The 21,458-nt window shown below is 36.4% G+C and overlaps 1 protein-coding gene across 1 annotated transcript in view; it reads left to right on the top strand.

The window, feature by feature from the left end:
* BUB1 (BUB1 mitotic checkpoint serine/threonine kinase) overlaps positions 1-20,106 on the top strand; it is a gene marked incomplete at its 5' end in the record, with an annotated part of 41,048 nt that extends 20,942 nt beyond the window's left edge. Inside the window, 8 exons of the mRNA XM_008591964.1 lie at positions 371-609; positions 1,885-2,028; positions 12,661-12,776; positions 13,030-13,191; positions 13,372-13,529; positions 13,632-13,806; positions 14,944-15,050; positions 18,722-20,106. Coding sequence (XP_008590186.1) covers positions 371-609; positions 1,885-2,028; positions 12,661-12,776; positions 13,030-13,191; positions 13,372-13,529; positions 13,632-13,806; positions 14,944-15,050; positions 18,722-18,917 — 1,297 coding nt within the window. The remainder of the gene's footprint in view (positions 1-370; positions 610-1,884; positions 2,029-12,660; positions 12,777-13,029; positions 13,192-13,371; positions 13,530-13,631; positions 13,807-14,943; positions 15,051-18,721) is intronic.
* Positions 20,107-21,458: the final 1,352 nt, after the last annotated feature.

Raw genomic sequence — 21,458 nt, 5'->3', positions numbered from 1 at the left:
AGAGACTTTTGGAATAAAGTTAAGTATTCAGTGATGATTATGGTTATGTTGCTCAGATGCAGCTTGAGAAACTCATTCCTCCTGACATTTCCTAATAAAGAATATCCAATGTATTGCCTCACCTATTTATCTAATAAATTACCAGTCTTTGATGTTTTAATTCCTATTCATATTGTACTAACTATATTTGCATATTTTTTTGTCTAAAGAAAATGCTTTAATCAACTCTTAGTCTGTGAGGCTGTTTTGAAATGTTATTCCTAAAATGAAAAGGAAATGGTTTTGTGGGACTTTTATGCAGTCACATTCAGTAGGCTTCTAATCATGCGGTGTTTTTGTTTCCTCTTCTCTGTGCCTTTCACACATCCAGTCCAATTGAAGAGAAAATCCCAGAACAAGCAGTCTCCTCTGACAAATCTTCAGCATCCTTACTCCACCTGAGCCTGCCTACTGCAGGTGGTGTACTTTCCCATGAGGCGGAGCGGGGCCTTGAGGCTTGTAAACTCACAGACACTGACATTGCCATTGCGAAGGATCCACCAGATGTTATCGCTGGGCTTCAAGCAGATTGGACGCAGACTAGTTCACATGGGAATGTCAATGCTCCAAGTATGAACAGATGCTCGATCTTAGATGTGCCCCTGAATAAGGACAATAGCATGGGAAAAGCTGTTCCATAAAAGAAGCTCAAAAAGTGGGGACTTAAATATTGTTAGTAGAATAAATGTCATTGAGTTCAGATAAAACTTGGGTAACTGCATCACAATATAGTAGAACAATAGCATACTTGAAGGGCAAATCAATCCAATTTAATTTTAGAAAGTATCAAAATAACTACTGTTGGAAGAGGAATTAGAACTGGAGGGCCTATTGTTGCCAGGCATTTAATCTAATGCTGTTATGCCGTTTTATAGAAAAGTAAATTGAGGCTAAAGGTTAAAGAGACAATGCCTCACCCCCCATGTTACAGGAACAGTCTTGAACAGTGTTTAAGAACACAGACTCGAAATAGGCTGGCTAGCTTCTAATCCTAGCTCCCTCTCCTCAGTAGTTATGTGATCTTGGCTAAGACTGTTTCAATTCTCTGTACTCCTCGTTCCTTTTCTGTAAAGTGGACGTGATGCTAGTACCTACCTTAGAGGCTTATTTTAAGAACCAGATGAATTAAACATAAGGTACTCAGAACAGAATTCTGTGTGTGCTTAGCACTAAGTAAGTGTTAACCATGTTGAATTAGTCTTTGATAAGTGTTTCTAATAGAATTTTTAAAGGAATTTAAAGTGATTACATTGTGTAATGTTGAATATACTAATTATCCTGATTTGTGTATCACATACCTTTGTATGACAGGGATTAATATTCAGCACTGCACTCAATGGATATGTACAGTCAATTATGTTTCAATAAATTTTTTAAAAAATCTCAAAAAAGAAAGAAAAAGAATTTCCCTTTTGTGGACTCAAAATACATCTCAAACCTGCAATTATACATAGGTAGTATAAGTGTTTTGTAGGTATAAATGGAAAAGCAATTAAAGAATATGTATATATCTGAACACATTAGAAACATCCTTGTGTTAAAGGCAGAATCTGGAAGTTCTGGATGTGTGGAGCATATGCACCTGGTGTTGATTCCCTTTGTCACAACTGAATATTGGTTTACATTTGTAGATCTAAAATAGCAAGTGATTAACTGTGCAGAACTATCAATTTTGACATTTGGAAATAGTTCTTTATTATTTGAATCAATGCTTTTTAAAGGATAAGGCTTTTGAAAGCTTATTTAATGAATGTCTTCACTTACTTTGTCTCTACTTACTTTGGTAAAATTCTTGGGCACTGAATTCATGTCTTTTTTTTTTTTTTTTTTCCTCATTCCTTTAAGACTTCACTGTTGAGAACCCATGGGATGATGAGTTAATTCTCAAACTTTTATCTGGGCTTACTAAACCAGTGAGTTCCTATACAAATACTTTTGAATGGCAATGTAAACTTCCATCCATCAAGCCCAAGACTGAATTTCAATTGGGTAAGAATTATTTGGGTAATATTAAATTCTTGTTTCTCTCTGGGAAGTTGATGGTAACTTTGTGTGTGTGTGTGTGTGTGTGTGTGTGTGTGTGTGTGTGTGTGTTTCTCCTCCTGCCCGAACCACCCCCTTCAGTAAAGAGTTTTATCTACAGTTGTTAAGCTGAGAACATTTTGTTGAGACATAACTGTAGGATTGTGATTGCTGTTGGGACTGTAACTCATATAACTTATAGAGGGCAATTTGAAAATATCAAAATAAGAATGCATATACTCTTAGACTCAGCCATCCACTTTTAAGAATTTCCTGTAGGGATTATGGTACAATACTACAGAAAAATTCTGTAGTAAAACTAGTAACAAAACAAGGAAGTTACTTTGTACTGTTACGGAATGATCTCCAAAACATACTGTTAAATGAAAAGGGCAGAACGGTATGTATTATATGCTACTGTTTTGTTTCTTAAAAAGAAGGATGATAATATGTTTTCATATTTGATAGTATTTCTAATGAACTCTTGAGGGATACTCACAACTAGTTAAAATGGTTAACTGTTAGTGGGAGTGGGAAACTGGGTGGATGTCGATAACAATGGGAGCAAGACTTTTAACAATATACTTTTTAACTTTTTAATTAATATATTTTATTTTTTAGAACAGCTTTAAGCCTACAAAAAAATTCAGAATAAAGTACAGAGAGTTCCCATATACCTTCTCCCCTCTCCATCCCATCCCTATATACACACATCACACATTACCATCTTCCCTGAGTGTGGTACATTTGTTACAAATGATGAGCCAATATTAATACCTTATTAACGTCCATAGTTTACATCAGGGTTCACTCTTTGTGTTGTATGTTCTGTTGTGATTGACAAATGTATAATGACATGTATCCATCACTACAGTATCATACAGAATAGTTTCACTGCCCTGAAAATCCCCTGTGCCTCATCTATCCATCCCTTTCTCCTCGCCCCCCAAACCCTGGCAACCACTGAGCCTTTTACTGTCTCCATAGTTTTGCCTTTCCAGAATATGGTATAGTTGCAATCATACATTACATAGTCTTTTCAGATTGGCTTCTTTCATTTAGCAATGCATTTAAGGTTCCTCCATGTCTTTTTGTGATTTGATAGATCTTTTTTTTTTTTTTTTTTAAACCACTGAATTGATATTCCATTGCATGATGTGCCACACACTTTGTTTATCCATTCATCTAATGAAGGACATCTTTGTTGCTTCCAAGTTTTGACAATTATGAATAAAGTTGCTATAAACATTTGTATGCAGGTTTTTGTGTGGACATAAGTTTTCAGCTCATTTGGGTAAATACCAAGGAGTGTAATTGCTGGATTGTATGATGAGAATACGTTTACATTTTGTTTTGTTTTGTTTTGCTGCTGGCCAGTACAGGGATCCAAACCCTTGACCTTGATGTTACAGCATCATGCTCTAACCAACTGAGCTATCCAGCCAGCCTGAGCATGTTTACTTTTGTAAGAAACTTCCAAACTGTCTTCCAAAGTAGCTGTACCATTTTGCATTCCAACCAACAATGAATGAGAATTCTTGTTCCCCGTTCTTGCCAGCATTTGTTGTCTGTGTTTTGGGTTCTGGCCAATAGGTCTGTAGTGGTATCTTAATATTGTTTTAAGTTGCAATTCCCTGAAGACGTATGGTGTTGAACATAGTTTCGTATGTTTATTTGCCTTCTGTGTATCTTCTTCAATGAGGTAAATGTTCATTTCTTTTTCCCATTTTTTAATTGGATTGTTTTCTCATCATTGACTTTGAAGAGTTCTATATATTTTTTGAATAATAGTCCTTTATTAGATATGTGTTTTACGAATATTTTCTCCTACCTGTAGCTTGTCTTCTCATTCTCTTGACAATGTCAGTCACAGAGCAGAAGTTTTAAGTTGATGAACTCCATGTTACCAGCTGTTTCTTTCATCAGTTGTGCCTTAGTGTCATATCTAAAGTGTCGTCACCAAACCCAAGCTCATCTAGATTTTCCCCTGTGTAATCTCCTAAGAGTTTTATAGTTTTGCATTTTACATTTAGGTCTGTGATCCAATTTGAGTTAACTTTTCAAAAAGCTGTGTTTAGATTCATTTTTTGCATGTGGATGTCCACTATCAACATGTGGATGTTGAAAATACTACCTTTCTCCATTTAATTGTGTTTGCTCCTTTGTCAAAGATCAGTTGACTATACTTATATGGGTCTATTTCTATTCTGTTCCATTGATCTGTTTATTCTTTTGCTAATGCCACACTGTCCTGTAACTTTATAGTAAGTCTTGAAGTCAAGTAGTGTCAGTCCTCTGATTTTGTTCTTCTCCTTACATACTGTGCTGACTATTCTGGGTTTTTAGCCTTTCCATATAAATTGTAGAACCAGTTTGTTGATATCCACAAAATAAGTTTCTTGGATTTTGATTGGGATTGCATTAAATCTATAGATCAAATTGGGAGGAACTGACCTCTTGACAGTATTAAGTCTTCCTGTCCAGGTATATGGACTATCTCTCCATTTACTTAACTCCTCTTGGATTTCTTTCATCAAGATTTTGTATTTTTCTCATATAAATCTGGTACATATTTCATTAAATTTATAACTTTTTCTTTTTGATGCTTAATTAAATAGTATTGTGTTTTTCATTTTAAATTCAAATCACTCAGTTTTAGTACATATGAAGGCAATTGATTTTTGCATATTTGCCTTGTATCCTACAACTTTACTGTAATTGCTTATTAGTTCCAGGAGATTTTTTTGTTGATTCTTTGGGATTTTTGACATAGCCAATCCAGTCATTTGAAAACAAAGACAGTTTTATTTCCTCCTTTCCCAGTTTGTATGCCTTTTATTTTATTTCCTTGTCTTATTGCATTATCTAGGACCTTTAGTACAATGCTGAATAGATGTTGTGAAAGGGGACATCCTCACTTGTTCCTGATTCTATTTGGGAAACATCTATCATTGAGTACGATGTTAGCTATAGATTTTTTGTACATGTTCTTTATAAGGTTGAGGAAATACCTCACTATTCCTAGTTAGCTGAGAGTTTGGATTTTCGTTTCGTTTTTTGGGCAGCTGGCTAGTATGGGGATCTGAACCTTGACGTTGGTGTTATCAATACTGCACTCTAACCAACTGAGCTAACTGGCCAGGCCAGCTGAAGAGTTTTTATCATAAATGGATGGTGAATATTATCAAATGCTTTTTCTGCACCTATTGGTATGATCATGATTCTTCTTATAGCCTGTCAATATGATGGATTACAGTAATTGATTTTCAAATGTTGAACTAGCCTTGCATACTGGGGGATAAATCCCACTTGGTTGTGGTATATAATTCTTTTTATACATTGCTCAATTGGATTTGCTAATATTTTGTTGAGGGTTTTTATATCTACGAGGGTACTTGAAAAGGTTTATGCAAAGATTCATATTACCCTTTAATTCTATTTTTTCACAAACTTTTTGAAGTACCCTTATATGTTGATGATAGGTATTGGTCTTTAATTCCTTTCTTGTAATATCATTTATCTGGTTTTGGTATAAGGAAAATCCTAGCCTCATAGAATGAGCGCCCTCTGCTTCTGTCTTCTGGAAGAGATTGAAGGGAATTGGTATAATTCCTTCCTTAAATGTTTGATAGAATTCACCAGTGAACCTATCTGAACCAAGTGCTTTGTGTTTTGGAAGGTTATTAATTATTGGTTCAATTTATTAAATGGATATAGGATTGTTCAGATTATCTATTTCTCCTTTGTGAGCTTTGGTAGACTGTGTCTTTCAAGGAATTGGTTCATTTCATCTTGGTTCTCATATTCGTGGACATGGAGTTCATAATATTCCTTTATCATTCTTTTAATGTCCATGAGCACAATAGTGATAGCCCTTCTTTCATTCCTGATGTTACTTATTTGTGTCTTTCTTTTTTTTTTCTTAGTTAACCTGGCTAAAAGCTTATCAATTTTATTAATCTTTTCAAAGACCCAATTTTTAGTTTTTGGTTTTCTCTATTGATTTCGACTATAATATTTATTATTTCTTTTCTTCTCCTTACTTTAGATTGAATTTGCTCTTTTTTTTCTAGTTTCCTAAGGTAGAAGCTTAAGTCATTGATTTTAAATATTTCTTCTTTTCTAATACGTAGATGTCTTCAGTGCTATAAATTTCCCTCTTCTGTATCCCACAAATTTTGATAAATTGTATATTTGTTTTCATTTAGTTTAAAATATTTTTGGGCCGGCCCGGTGGCGCACTGCTACAGTGCGCCGCTTGGGAGCGCAGCAGCGCTCCCGCCGAGGGTTCGGATTCCACATACAGACCGGCCGCTCACTGGCTGAGCGAGGTGCGGGCGCAACACCAAGGGTTGCGATCCCGTTGCTGGTCCCAGTCCGTTACGGGCGCGACACTGAGGGTTGCGATCCGTTGCCGGTCACGAAAAAAGACAAAAAGGGAAAAAAAAATATTTTTAATCTCTCTTGAGACTTGTTTAACCCATTTGTTATTCAGAAAGGTATCTAATCTCCAAGGATTTGGGGGCTTTCCAGATATTTTTCTGTTATTAATTTCTAGTTGAATTCCATTGTGATCTCAGAGCATACTGTGTATGATTTCTATTGAATTTGGTAAGATGTGTTTTATGGCCCATAATGTGGTCTGTCTTGGTGAATGATCCATGTGAGCTTAAGAAGAATGTATATCTACTGTTGTTGGGTGAAGAGGTCTATAACTGTAAGTTAGATCCAGTTGATTGATGGTGCTTTTCAGTTCCACCATATCCTTACTGATTTTCTGCCTGCTTGGTCTATTTCTGATAGAAAAGCATCAAAGTCTCCAATTGTAATAGTAAATTCATCTATTTCTCTTTGCAGTTCTATCAGTTTTTGCCTCACAGATTTTGACACTGTCTTGTTAGGTATATACACATTATGTCTTTTTGGAGAATTGACCCCTTTTTCATTATGAAATGCCCCTTTTTTGTTCCTGATAATTTTCCTGCTCAGTCTGCAATAAATATAGGTATTCTCACTTTTTTCTTTTTATTAGTGTTAGCATGGTGTGTTCTTACTTTCCCTTTACTTTTAATCTATCTGTCTTTATGTCTGTGTTTTCATTGATGTTTGAAGTGATTATTGATCTAGTTGGACTAATATCTACCATATTTGTTACTATTTTCAAGTCATTGCCTTGTTCTTTGTTTCTTTTTTTGTATTCCACTGTCTGCCTTCTTTGATTTTAATTATTTCATATGATCCCCTTTTCTCTCCTTTTCTAATATATCAATTATAATTCTTTTTTTACTTTTTTTTTAGTGATTGCCCTATAGTTTACAATATACATTTACAACTCATCCAGGTCCACCTTCAGATAACACCATACCACTTCATGGGCACTGCAAGTACCTTATAATGCAATATTCCTTATAGCAGAGTGTTACTGATTCCTCTCTCCCATCCCTTATAACATTTTGCCATTCATTTCACTTATCCACAGGTATACTCACTAAATACACTGTTGCTATTATTTAGCTGTGAGGCTAAATAACAAACTTATTTGTTAGATCGATTAAGAATGAGAACAGTAAAATATTTTGTTTTATCTTCATTTATTTTTTCTCCTAACACTCTTCCAATCCTGACTATATTATCCTCTTTTTCTCTGAAGAACTTTTTAAAAACATCTCTTGCAAAGCAGATCTATTGGTGATACGCCGAGGGTTCGGATTCCACATACAGACCGGCCGCTCACTGGCTGAGCGAGGTGCGGGCGCAACACCAAGGGTTGCGATCCCGTTGCTGGTCCCAGTCCGTTACGGGCGCGACACTGAGGGTTGCGATCCGTTGCCGGTCACGAAAAAAGACAAAAAGGGAAAAAAAAATATTTTTAATCTCTCTTGAGACTTGTTTAACCCATTTGTTATTCAGAAAGGTATCTAATCTCCAAGGATTTGGGGGCTTTCCAGATATTTTTCTGTTATTAATTTCTAGTTGAATTCCATTGTGATCTCAGAGCATACTGTGTATGATTTCTATTGAATTTGGTAAGATGTGTTTTATGGCCCATAATGTGGTCTGTCTTGGTGAATGATCCATGTGAGCTTAAGAAGAATGTATATCTACTGTTGTTGGGTGAAGAGGTCTATAACTGTAAGTTAGATCCAGTTGATTGATGGTGCTTTTCAGTTCCACCATATCCTTACTGATTTTCTGCCTGCTTGGTCTATTTCTGATAGAAAAGCATCAAAGTCTCCAATTGTAATAGTAAATTCATCTATTTCTCTTTGCAGTTCTATCAGTTTTTGCCTCACAGATTTTGACACTGTCTTGTTAGGTATATACACATTATGTCTTTTTGGAGAATTGACCCCTTTTTCATTATGAAATGCCCCTTTTTTGTTCCTGATAATTTTCCTGCTCAGTCTGCAATAAATATAGGTATTCTCACTTTTTTCTTTTTATTAGTGTTAGCATGGTGTGTTCTTACTTTCCCTTTACTTTTAATCTATCTGTCTTTATGTCTGTGTTTTCATTGATGTTTGAAGTGATTATTGATCTAGTTGGACTAATATCTACCATATTTGTTACTATTTTCAAGTCATTGCCTTGTTCTTTGTTTCTTTTTTTGTATTCCACTGTCTGCCTTCTTTGATTTTAATTATTTCATATGATCCCCTTTTCTCTCCTTTTCTAATATATCAATTATAATTCTTTTTTTACTTTTTTTTTAGTGATTGCCCTATAGTTTACAATATACATTTACAACTCATCCAGGTCCACCTTCAGATAACACCATACCACTTCATGGGCACTGCAAGTACCTTATAATGCAATATTCCTTATAGCAGAGTGTTACTGATTCCTCTCTCCCATCCCTTATAACATTTTGCCATTCATTTCACTTATCCACAGGTATACTCACTAAATACACTGTTGCTATTATTTAGCTGTGAGGCTAAATAACAAACTTATTTGTTAGATCGATTAAGAATGAGAACAGTAAAATATTTTGTTTTATCTTCATTTATTTTTTCTCCTAACACTCTTCCAATCCTGACTATATTATCCTCTTTTTCTCTGAAGAACTTTTTAAAAACATCTCTTGCAAAGCAGATCTATTGGTGATAGATTCCCTTAATTTTTGTTTGTGTAAGAAAGTCTTCACTTTTTTTTTTTTTTTTTTTTTAAGATGACCGGTAAGGGGATCTTAACCCTTGACTTGGTGTTGTCAGCACCAGACTCAGCCAGTGAGCTAACCGGCCATCCCTATATGGGATCCTAACCCATGGCCCTGGTGCTATCAGCACCGCACTCTCCCGAGTGAGCCACAGGCCGGCCCAAAAGTCTTCACTTTTGAAGGATAATTTTACTCAATACAGAATTATAGGTTGGTGGGTTTCCTCTTTTAGTACTTTAAATATTTTAATCCATTGTCTTCTTGCTTGTATGGTTTCCAAGGAGAAGTCCTACGTAATTCTTATATTTGCTTTGTAGAGATAGTGTTTTTATTCCTCTGGCCTCTTTCAATATTTTCTCTTTGTCTTTGATTTCCAACAGTTTGAATAGATTTGGGGGCATTTATCCTGCTTGGTGCTCTCTGAGCTTCCTGGATTTTTGTGGTTTGGTGTCTGTTCTTAATTTTGGGAAATTTTCAGCCTGTATTACTCCAAGTATTTCTTCTGTTTCCTTCTTCTTTCTTCTGGTACTATCATTCTGCCTATGTTACACATTTTGTAATTGTCTCACAGTTTTTGAATATTCTGTTCCTTTTTCATTTTTTCTTTTTGCATTTCAGTTTTAGAAGTTTCTATTGGCATATCTTCAGGCACATTTATTTTTTTTTCTAGCCATATGCAGTCTACTGATAAGCCTGTTAAAGGATTCTTCATTTACTGTGTTTTTTTTTATTTCTAGTATTTCCTTTTCCTTCTTTCTCAAGAGTTTCCATTTCTGCTTACATTACCCATTTCTTCTTGCACATTGTCTCTTAGCATATTAATCATAGTTTTTTAAGACTCCTGGTCGGATAATTTCAAAATCTCTGCCATATCTGTGTCTGTTTCTCATGTTTGCTCTGTCTTCAAGCCTTTTTGGGGGTTTTTTTGTTTGTTTTTGTCTTTTAGTATGCCTTGTACCGGTAAGGGGATCTTAACCCTTGACTTGGTGTTGTCAGCACCAGACTCAGCCAGTGAGCTAACCGGCCGTCCCTATATGGGATCCTAACCCATGGCCCTGGTGCTATCAGCACCGCACTCTCCCGAGTGAGCCACAGGCCGGCCCAAAAGTCTTCACTTTTGAAGGATAATTTTACTCAATACAGAATTATAGGTTGGTGGGTTTCCTCTTTTAGTACTTTAAATATTTTAATCCATTGTCTTCTTGCTTGTATGGTTTCCAAGGAGAAGTCCTACGTAATTCTTATATTTGCTTTGTAGAGATAGTGTTTTTATTCCTCTGGCCTCTTTCAATATTTTCTCTTTGTCTTTGATTTCCAACAGTTTGAATAGATTTGGGGGCATTTATCCTGCTTGGTGCTCTCTGAGCTTCCTGGATTTTTGTGGTTTGGTGTCTGTTCTTAATTTTGGGAAATTTTCAGCCTGTATTACTCCAAGTATTTCTTCTGTTTCCTTCTTCTTTCTTCTGGTACTATCATTCTGCCTATGTTACACATTTTGTAATTGTCTCACAGTTTTTGAATATTCTGTTCCTTTTTCATTTTTTCTTTTTGCATTTCAGTTTTAGAAGTTTCTATTGGCATATCTTCAGGCACATTTATTTTTTTTTCTAGCCATATGCAGTCTACTGATAAGCCTGTTAAAGGATTCTTCATTTACTGTGTTTTTTTTTATTTCTAGTATTTCCTTTTCCTTCTTTCTCAAGAGTTTCCATTTCTGCTTACATTACCCATTTCTTCTTGCACATTGTCTCTTAGCATATTAATCATAGTTTTTTAAGACTCCTGGTCGGATAATTTCAAAATCTCTGCCATATCTGTGTCTGTTTCTCATGTTTGCTCTGTCTTCAAGCCTTTTTCCATTTCTTCTTGCACATTGTCTCTTAGCATATTAATCATAGTTTTTTAAGACTCCTGGTCGTATAATTTCAAAATCTCTGCCATATCTGTGTCTGTTTCTCATGTTTGCTCTGTCTTCAAGCCTTTTGGGGGGTTTTTTTGTTTGTTTTTGTCTTTTAGTATGCCTTGTAGTATTTTTGTTAGGAGCCAGACCTGATGTACTAGGAAAAGGAACTGAGGTAAATAGGCCTTTAGTGAGGTTTTATGTTTATCTAACTAGAGGTTAGGTTGTGTTTACTGTTTGCTGTTGCTGTGTCAAAGGCTAAAATTTCCCTTTATGTCCTCATTTTTGTTCCCCTGTTGTCTTTGGGTTTCCCTAGAAATTTCTTAAATAAGGTTTGAGATGTGCAGTTCTTTCCTTTGTAATCCCCCAGTACTGGATTCACCAATGGTTTCTGCTCCAGGGCTTGTACTCTGGAAATCTGTGATTCTCTGTACCACCTGTCTTCCCAATTTGGGGGGTAGCAGTTTGCCCTATGACCTCAATTCTCTAATGGATCTAAGAAGAGTTGTTAATTTTCAGTTGTTCAGCCTTTTTCTTCTTGTGAGGGTAGAGTGATGAATTCTAATCTCCTTATATGCCAAAATAGGAACCAGAAATCTACATTTTTATATCTGATTTTGAACACATGAGTTCTTTTTTAAAAATTTAAAAATCTACTACAACTTCACCTCTCTGGTCTCTGTCCCCAGAACTAAAAACCCCAGTGTAACCACAAGAAAAATATCAAATAAACTCAATTTGAGGGACATTCTACAACATACCTGACCAGTACTTTTTGGAACTGTCAAGGTCATCAAAAACAAGGAATATCTGAGAAACTGTCACAGCCCAGAAAAGACTAAGGAGACATGATGCCTAAATATAATGTATCCTGGAACATAGAGAAAAACTAGTAAATTCTGAATAAAATGTGGAGTTTAGTTAATAAATAGTAATATACCATCATAGGTTCTTTATTTGTGACAAATGTACTATGGTTATGTAAGAGATAACGATAGGGGAAACTGGGTGCAGAATATACAGAAACTCTACTCTCTTGCAACTTCTCTATAAATTGAAAACTATTCTAAAATAAAAGATTGACTTAAATTAAAAATTTATAATTATGTATTACAAATATTTGTACAGTTATACTTTGACCTTTTTTATTCTGTTACAAAACACGTTTTTCCTAGAGCTTTGTTTAGCACTGCACAGAGGATTTTTCATGTTCTTTCTCAACAGTCTTACAGAGCAGGAAGCACAGGTGTATTACCCACCTTTAGTAATTGAGATGGCAGCCTAGGGCCTCACAGCTAAGCAACAGGCCTGGGACAACAGCTCTGCCCTTGCTCCTCCAGATCTTTTGATAAGGGGGTCTTTTGTGGCAGATATTTGTTGAACTTTCTTCTAATACTGGAAAAATATCTCCTAAAGAGCTTATATGCATTTTTATTTAGTAAAGCAATTCAAGCGCCAAGAAAATTTTATAATTCTTTGTTTTGATAAAGTCCTTAATATTTCAGGCCTTTTTGTCATTTTGACATATTTGTCTTCTAAGGTTCTTCACTGGTCTACGTCAGTCACCTTCTTGGAGAAGGGGCCTTTGCTCAGGTCTATGAAGCTGCTTATGGAGATGTGGATGATACTAAAAATAAACAGAAATTTATTTTGAAGGTAAATTACATGAGCAGTTTGATAGTGGTGTTTTCATTTATGTCTATAGTCAGCTTTTAAAAAACAAAAACTACAAGGATTCAGAATTGCCTTTCCATTAAAATTGTCTTGAAGCAAGCCCTGTACCACAGCAGCAGTTCATAGCTTGTCATCACTTTCTACCCTACATCCTTTACTGAGATGAAGGTTGCCTTCTTGCTGTCATTTTACAGAATGTGAGACTGGTTATGACTGTAACATTCCTGATTTGCAGGTCCAGAAGCCTGCCAACCCCTGGGAATTCTACATTGGGACCCAGCTGATGGAGAGACTAAAGCCAACCATGCAACACATGTTTATCAAATTTTATTCTGCCCACTTATTCCAGAATGGCAGTGTATTAGTAGGAGATCTCTACAGCTATGGAACATTACTAGTAAGTGTATTCATTTTTGTTATGGACAATGAATTTGAAATACTTCTTTGGCTTGCACCTTGCACATACCTTTTGTGACTGGAGCTTTTGCTAGGGTAGTGGGTGGGGGGAAAGTTCTGGACTTGAAATTTCATTAATCCTCTGCAACTAACTCAGTATTCCACTTTCCATTGTTTCTAGAATGCCATTAACCTCTATAAAAATACCCCTGAAAAAGTGATGCCTCAAGCTCTCGTCATCTCTTTTGCTATGAGAATGCTTTACATGATTGAACAAGTCCATGACTGTGAAATCATTCACGGAGACATTAAGCCAGACAATTTCATACTTGGAAATGGGCAAGTATTGTGCTTCTAGCAGGGTCCTTCCCTTACCATTTCCCTAGCAACCTTTTATTACTTGTGCTCATGCAACCTGGCCCTTGTTTGTGTTTACTACAGATTTTTGGAGCAAGATGGTGAAGGTGATGATTTATCTGCTGGCTTGGCACTAATTGACCTGGGTCAGAGTATAGATATGAAACTTTTTCCAAAAGGAACTACATTTACAGCAAAGTGTGAAACATCTGGTTTTCAGTGTATTGAGATGCTCAGTAACAAACCATGGAACTACCAGGTATAAAACTAAAGTGAGAGATTTATCAGATTTTCAAAATGAATTTGGGGATCTAGTTAGTTTGAGCAGCTGATGAGAGATGAACTTAAGGCTGAGGGGATAATAAAATTTCATTCCTGAGGAGTACTCCTTGTTAATCAGTTATAGATTCCGTTATCAGAAAAGGAAAACAGTTATATTCTGTGAGTTTGATCCTAGGAAAAAGTGTGTTATGACTGTGAACCGTTCGGAAAGGAAATCACGCAGGGAGGAGCCAGCTTGGTTTCCTCTATGGCCAGGGTTAGCAGGGAGAGCCACCATACCCTTTCCAGGCATGACTGAGCACGTGTTGGGTGTTCCTGTGAGGCTGTCATAGGCACAGTGGTGGTTTTGACTGTGATAGGTGGTACAGATTTCCAGCCGGTGCATGGCCAGATCCAAAAGGTTTTAGGAATGGATCGTTATTATCCTAAAGGAAGGTTTCAGAAATTTTTAACAAACCAGAATATTAGATGACCAGGAAAGAGAATACTAATTGGGATAAATGGGACGTTTTCAACCTGGGTTAACAAACCAACTGCCCAGTTTCCAGGTGAGAACTGCATCTTTCCAGGGGCCCATGATGAAGGGGGCAAAGGTAGGAGGTCTTATTTCTCATATGTTGTCACTGCCAGCAAGGCCTTAGGCTGCCTGAATGAGGATCTAACATCTCTTGGGGTGGATGAGGCAGGTAGTTAGTTGTCTTCTGTCCTGCATATGTGGACCATGCTGGAGTAGTGCAGTCAGAGAACAATGTCCATAGTCCCGGGGGAGGGAGATGTGAGGACTTCAAGGCTGTACGTGTGGAACAGGGATTTGAGTACTGTGTTTGTCCCTGTGTGATAGAATAAAGGACTTGAGAAGGACACGGCAGCTCAAGGAGGACAGAGCTTTCTAAGGGGCTTCCCCAGGAGGTAATGGGTGGTCTCTTGTCCATGGAAGCCTCCGGCAAAGCCTAGATACATTCAGAAGGACCTATCAAAGGGCTGGTTGAACAAATGGTTTCCAAAATTCTTTAAAGATAAAACCCTCCGAGTGTTTGGCTTGCTGCCTAAGTTAAACAGGCATCTTAATATGCTCCTGTGGAAGTCATATATACCTACTTTTTTTTTGTAATAGATTGATTACTTCGGAGTTGCTGCAACAGTATACTGCATGCTCTTTGGCACTTACATGAAAGTGAAAAATGAAGGAGGAGTCTGGAAACCGGAAGGTCATTTTAAAAGGTTAGTATTGGACCGAACCCGTGGCTCACTCGGGAGAGTGCGGCGCTGGGAGCGCCAAGGCCGCAGGTTCGGATGCTATATAGGGATGGCCGGTGCGCTCACTGGCTGAGCGCGGTGCGGGCGACACCAAGCCAAGGGTTACAATCCCCTTACCGGTCACCAAAAAAAAAATATATATATAGTATTAGCACTGGCGCTACAGTGAAAAAAGAATAAACAGACTGTTGAGTTCCATCTGGCAGAAAAAAGGTCTCCACCACCTCCTGGAAAACCCACGCCTCGGGTAAAATGGTGACAGCACAGTCCTGAGCACTTCACTTCCAATTCCTNCCAAGCCAAGGGTTACAATCCCCTTACCGGTCACCAAAAAAAAAAAAAATATATAGTATTAGCACTGGCGCTACAGTGAAAAAAGAATAAACAGACTGTTGAGTTCAATCTGGCAGAAAAAAGGTCTCCACCACCTCCTGGAAAACCCACGCCTCGGGTAAAATGGTGACAGCACAGTCCTGAGCACTTCACTTCCAATTCCCTCAGATGCTTATAAGCAAAGGAAATAATGGATGTGAAAGTGCTTTGTAAATTATAAAGTAATATGATGAGGCAGCCCTCTTGTCACAGTACAGGGTCTAAGTCCCAGCTGTGTGTAACTTTAGTTTCTCAAAGACTGTTTTCTCGTCTATAAATCACAGTGAAAATTTATTACTAGACAAGAACCCTATTAACATGGAGGGCTTCCCTAACATAATGTGTGAACAAAACTATTGGTAATGTTTTAAGGTGAGTATTTGGTACATGCACGTTTATTACATCACTTACACTTTCCTAACTTTTTTTGAGGTATAAAAACATACACAGAAAAGTACACCCATCTTAAGTTTACAGACTAGTGGGTTTTTACATATGTTTATACTTTCTGGAAAAAATTTAAACTGTGACTCCCTTGGCCTTCATCCTCCTCCTCCAAAAAAAAAAGGAAAAAGGAATTCTTTTTTTATTTTTTATTTTTATTAAAAAATTTTTTTTTATTGATTATGAGTATTCATGGGGTACAAAGCAAATTGTCACCACTCATGCCTAAGATGTGATGGCCAGATCCATACTGACAGCATGCCCATTACCACAAATTGTGATTATACCCCGTGTCCACCACCCAATTATCCCCCCAATTATCCCCGACCTCCCTCCCCATCCCCCTTTCCTCACTCCACTTTGTATCCCTAGGTATGTTCTCTCCCTCTGCAAGTCCAACATGCCACTGTGGTCTTTCTTTCCTTCCTTCTTTCTCTCTTAGCTCCCACATGTGAGTGAGCAGATGTGGTATTTATCCCTCTGCTTTGCTTATTTCACTCAACATAAGTTTCTCCAAGCTCAACCATGTTGTTGCAAATGGGAGAATTTCATTCTTTTTTTATGGCAGCGTAGTAGTCCGTGGTGTATATACACAACATTTTCCTTATCCAATTGTCCATTGATGGACATTTAGGTTGGGTCCATAGCTTGGCTATTGTAAATAGAGCTGCGATGAACATGGGAGTGCAGGTATCCCTTCAACATGATTTCCATTCCTTTGGGTATATACCCAGAAGTGTGATTGATGGATTGTATAGAAGATCTATTTGTAGTTGTTTGAGAAAACTGCATACTGTTTTTCATAGTGGTTATACTAATTTACAGCCCCACCAACAGTGTAGTAGCATTCCCTTCTCTCCACACCCTCGCCAGCATTTGTTATTCTCTTTTTGATTATAGCCAGTCTGAGGGGTGAGGTGATATCTCAATGTGGTTTTAGTTAGCATTTCTCTGATGACTGGTGATGCTGAGCATTTTTCATGTACCTGTCAGCCGTTTGTATGTCTTTCTTCGAAAAATGTCTATTCAGTTCCTTTGCCCATTTTTTAATTGGTTTATTTGGTTTTTTACTGTGTAATTGCTTGAGTTCCTTGTGTATTATGGATATTAATCTCTTGTTGGATGCATAGTTAGCAAAAATTTTCTCCCACTCTGTAGGTTGTCATTTCACTCTGTTGATTGTTTCTTTTGCTGTGCAGCAGCTTTTTGGTTTGATATAGCCCCATTTGTTTATTTTTTCTTTTGTTGCTTGTGCTTTCGGGCTCATGTTCATAAAGTCTGTGCCCACACCTAGTTCCTGAAGTGTTTCACCTATATTTTCCCTTAGTAATTTTACAGTTTCAGGTCGATACTTAAGTCTTTAATCCATTTTGAGTTGATTTTAGTATATGGTAAGAGGTGCATGTCTGGTTTAATTCTTCTACATATGGATATCCAATTTTCCCAGCACCACTTATTGAAGAGGCAGTCTTTTCCCCAATGAACGTTTTTGTTCCCTTTGTCAAATATCAAATGGCTGTAAACCTGAGGGGTGACTTCTGGGTTCTCTATTCTGCTGTACTGATTTGAGTGTCTATTTTTAGGCCAGTACCATACTGTTTTGGTTACTGTAGCTTTGTAGTATAATTTGAAGTCAGGTAGTGTTATGCCTCTGGCTTTATTTTTTTTGCTCAGGATTGCTTTGGCTATTTGAGGTCTTTTGTTGTTCCATATAATGTTAAGATTGTTTAGGAAAAAGGAATTCTATAAAATGTCACATGCCATACATAAATAAGGTTAGGTTAAGACCCTGAGGAAAACTTATAACAAGTAAGCTTCCTTCTGTATAATGAGTCATCACATTTAGCATATACTTTATTTTCTCTTGCTCAGAATCAAAGTACAAAGTAGTTATTCAGAAGGCTTCCATCTCTGACCACCAGTGTAGAGAAAAGCCTAAGGTCAGCCTCAACAGGCCTAATAATAATGGGCTGCATTTCCTGTCTGCAGTGCAATTCTTTCTCTCCAGTGCCTTTTCTACATGTTCTAGAGTTTTTGCAGTTAATTATGATTACAGTAGTTGGAACTGTTAAGTCTGAGTTCTCCCCTGCACAGTCCAGCCTGTTTACCTGGTCCTGGCACATATGCAATTATGTTCATCAGAACCATTTGGCTAAATTATCAGATTTTGGCAGTATGGTATATACAGCTAGCCAAAAGCAGGTAGATTTTATTTAAAAACAAAAAATTAGAAGATAAAGTTTTTCTACTGAAGAGCTATTGCTAAAAGATACTTATCTTAAATGATTTTTTTGGAACAAGGTATATACAGGTTGAGTATCCCTTATCCACAATGCTTGGGACCAGAAGTGTTTCCAATTTGGGATTTTTTCAAATTTTGGAATATTTGCATATACATAATGAGATATTTTGTGAATGGAACCCAAGCCTAAAGACAAAATTATTTATGTTTCATATATATATGCCTTATACACATAGCCTAAAGGTAATTTTAAACAATAGTTTTAATAATTTTGTGCACCCATTACATGAGTTAGGTGTGGAATTTTCTACTTGGTGGCATGTGGTTTTGGATTTTGGAGCATTTTGGAGTTCAGATTCAGATTAGGGATGCTCAACCTGTATAAACACTCAATTAGATCTTTAATTGCTCTTATTATAGTAGATTCAATATTTCTGTTCTTGCTGCATTAAGTTCTGTTTAGGTGAGAATTGTTACATTAAACTGTCCAAGCCTGTGGAAGTCAGATGCAGGAGACGGGGTTGCCATGTATGTTGGAGGCTACATTCTATCTATTACTTATGCTTTGTCTCTTCAGGCTTCCTCATTTGGATATGTGGAGTGAATTTTTTCACATCATGTTGAATATACCAGATTGTCGTCATCTTCCATCTTTGGATTTGTTAAGGCAAAAGTTGAAGAAAATATTTCAACAACACTATACAAACAAGATTAGGACCCTGCGTAATAGGCTAATTGTACTGCTCTTAGAATATAAGCGTTCACGAAAATAAAATTTGGATATAGACATTCTCCAGAAATCTCTTTGTAAATGCTAACCTGCTCACTTTTAACCCTGATTTTTTTGTTACATTTATTGTGTATATAAATGTTTTTTAAAAATAAATTCCACAGATTACATCTGTGTGACTTAGCTGTTATAAATATTTCAACAAAATATACAATGCAATATGTTCCCTAAATAGCAGGCTGATTGGGCTACAGGTATTCATTAGAATAATTCAGATGTGAACATTCTCTAGAAATCACTCTTTAAATACTGACTTGTTTACTTTAAACCAAAAAGGGCCAAGAAAACTTTTTTCCAAATTTGAAGTGGTTGGTTTAAAAAAAAAATTTCCCCAAATATATCCAGGGGACTTCAAGTTTCTATGAATAAAGCCTGCCTGTCCTTTGTTGTACCTGTTCTTCATCGCTATTCATGAAATGCAAATCCTAAGCCTCTCTATTTTTTAGAAGTTCCATTCAAAGGAAAATCTCAGGTCTTGAAAATAGTATTATAAGCTGTATAGATCATTAATCAGCTCTAAAATTATAGCAGTCAACTTAGTATTTATTGACTTTTGTTTTCCATTCCAGAGACAACCACAACCCACTTTTTGTGACTCTTTCCAAAAATGATTCTATGCATATTTCATATACAATCATGCACCACATAATGAGGTTTTGGTCACAAGTGGACCGCATATACAATGGTGATCCCATAAGATTAAAATAGAGCTGAAAAATTCTTGTTGCCTAGTGATGTCATAGCCAACATAATGTTGTAGCACAAATGCCTTACTCGTGTTTGTGGTGATGCTGATGTAAACAAACCTACTGTGCTGCCAGTCATATAGAAGTATATGTACAGTATATATACTTGACTGTGTTACTGGTTTATGTATTTACTGTACTATGCTTTTTATTGTAATTTTAGCGTGTACTCCTACTTATTAAAAAAAAAAGTTAACTGTAAAACAGCCTCAGGCAGGTCCTTCAAGAGGTATTCCAGAAGGTATCATTATCATAGGAGATGGCAGCTTCATGCATGTTATTGCTCTGAAGACCTTCCAGTGGGACAAGATGTGGATGTGGAAGACAGTGATATTGATGGTCCTGACCCTTTGTAGGCCTAGGCTAATGTATATGTTTGTGTCTTAGTTTTTAACAAAGAAGTTTAAAAAGTTAAAAAAAAAAAAAACTTATAGAATAAGGATGTAAAGAAAAAATTTTTTTGTACAGCTGTACAATGTGTTTGTGTTTGACCTAATTGTTACTACAAAAAAGTCAAAAAGTTTTAAAAAATTAAAACGTTCAATAAAGTAAAAAAGCTACAATAAGCTGAGGTTAATTTATTATTCAAGAAAGCAACACTTTGTGTAAATTTAGTGCAGCCTGTGTACAGTGTTTATAAAGTCTCCAGTAGTGTCCTGGGCCTCCACATTCACCCACCACTCACTGACTCACCCAGAGCAACTTCCAGTCCTGCACAGTTGCATCTTTTAGACCATATTATTACTGTACCTTTTTCTAGATACACAAATACCGTTATGTTACAATTGCCTATGCTATTCAGCACAGTAACTTACTGTATAGGATTATAGCCTGTGAGCAATAGGCTACACCATATAGCTTAGGTGTGTAATGGGCTACACCGTGTAGGTTTGTGTAAGTGCATGCTGATGTTTGACTAACAACACATTTCTCAGAACATATCTCTGTTGTTAAGTGACATGAGTGTACTCTTTTTGACACAACTATCGTAATTCTGTGTTTATTCGCTTAATGTGTGGCAGAGACTACATATATAATGGCTTCATTCTTTTTAATGGCTCTGTAATATTTGGTTATGGTGTGTGTGTATATATATATATATAATATATACATATATATTATTAATTCCTAGAAGAGAAATTGCCAGGTCAAAGGTTAGTAAATTTCAAATTTTGTATCAGTGTCTGCAAATAGCCCCCCCCTAGGGATTGTGCTAGCATCTATAAAAGGCATTGTTCCCCACACTTTCGCTAACAAGACAGATCAAGCTCTTTGGCCTTTGCCAATCTGACAGGTGAAAAAATACTATTTCCTTACAGCCTTAATTTGCATTTCTCATATGAAGTAGGCCAAATATATTTATATATTTAAGAGCAATGTGTGTTTTATTTTTTCCATGAAGTCTTCATTTGGATTGTTCTTTTTCTTGTCAATTTGTAGGAGTCCTTTGTATATGAAGCATGAATATTTGTCCCAATTTGTCTTCTGTCTCTTGACCAGTAAGATTTCCATGGCCATGAAGACTTCTTTAAAATTTTGCTTTGCATTCTGGTTTATAAAGTTTTAAATGGCTTTTGTGTCTTAAAATGTCATCCACAATTGAAAAATTTGAAAAACGTCTTCTAATTTTTAAAAAACTAGTACTCATTTAAATATATAGAACTAAACATTTTCGGTTACTATTTTAAGTCAGATCTTATTTTTTCCCCATTTTTTCTAGCTGGTAGTTTGAATACATGAAGCCTATTGATTTCTGTAAAAAGCTTTTCAGTTGATTT

The sequence above is a fragment of the Galeopterus variegatus genome, unplaced genomic scaffold, assembly GCF_000696425.1.
Source record: "Galeopterus variegatus unplaced genomic scaffold, G_variegatus-3.0.2 Scaffold7446, whole genome shotgun sequence".
In the NCBI taxonomy this organism is placed as follows: Eukaryota; Metazoa; Chordata; class Mammalia; order Dermoptera; family Cynocephalidae; genus Galeopterus; species Galeopterus variegatus.
This window is presented reverse-complemented; position numbering and strand designations above follow the sequence as displayed.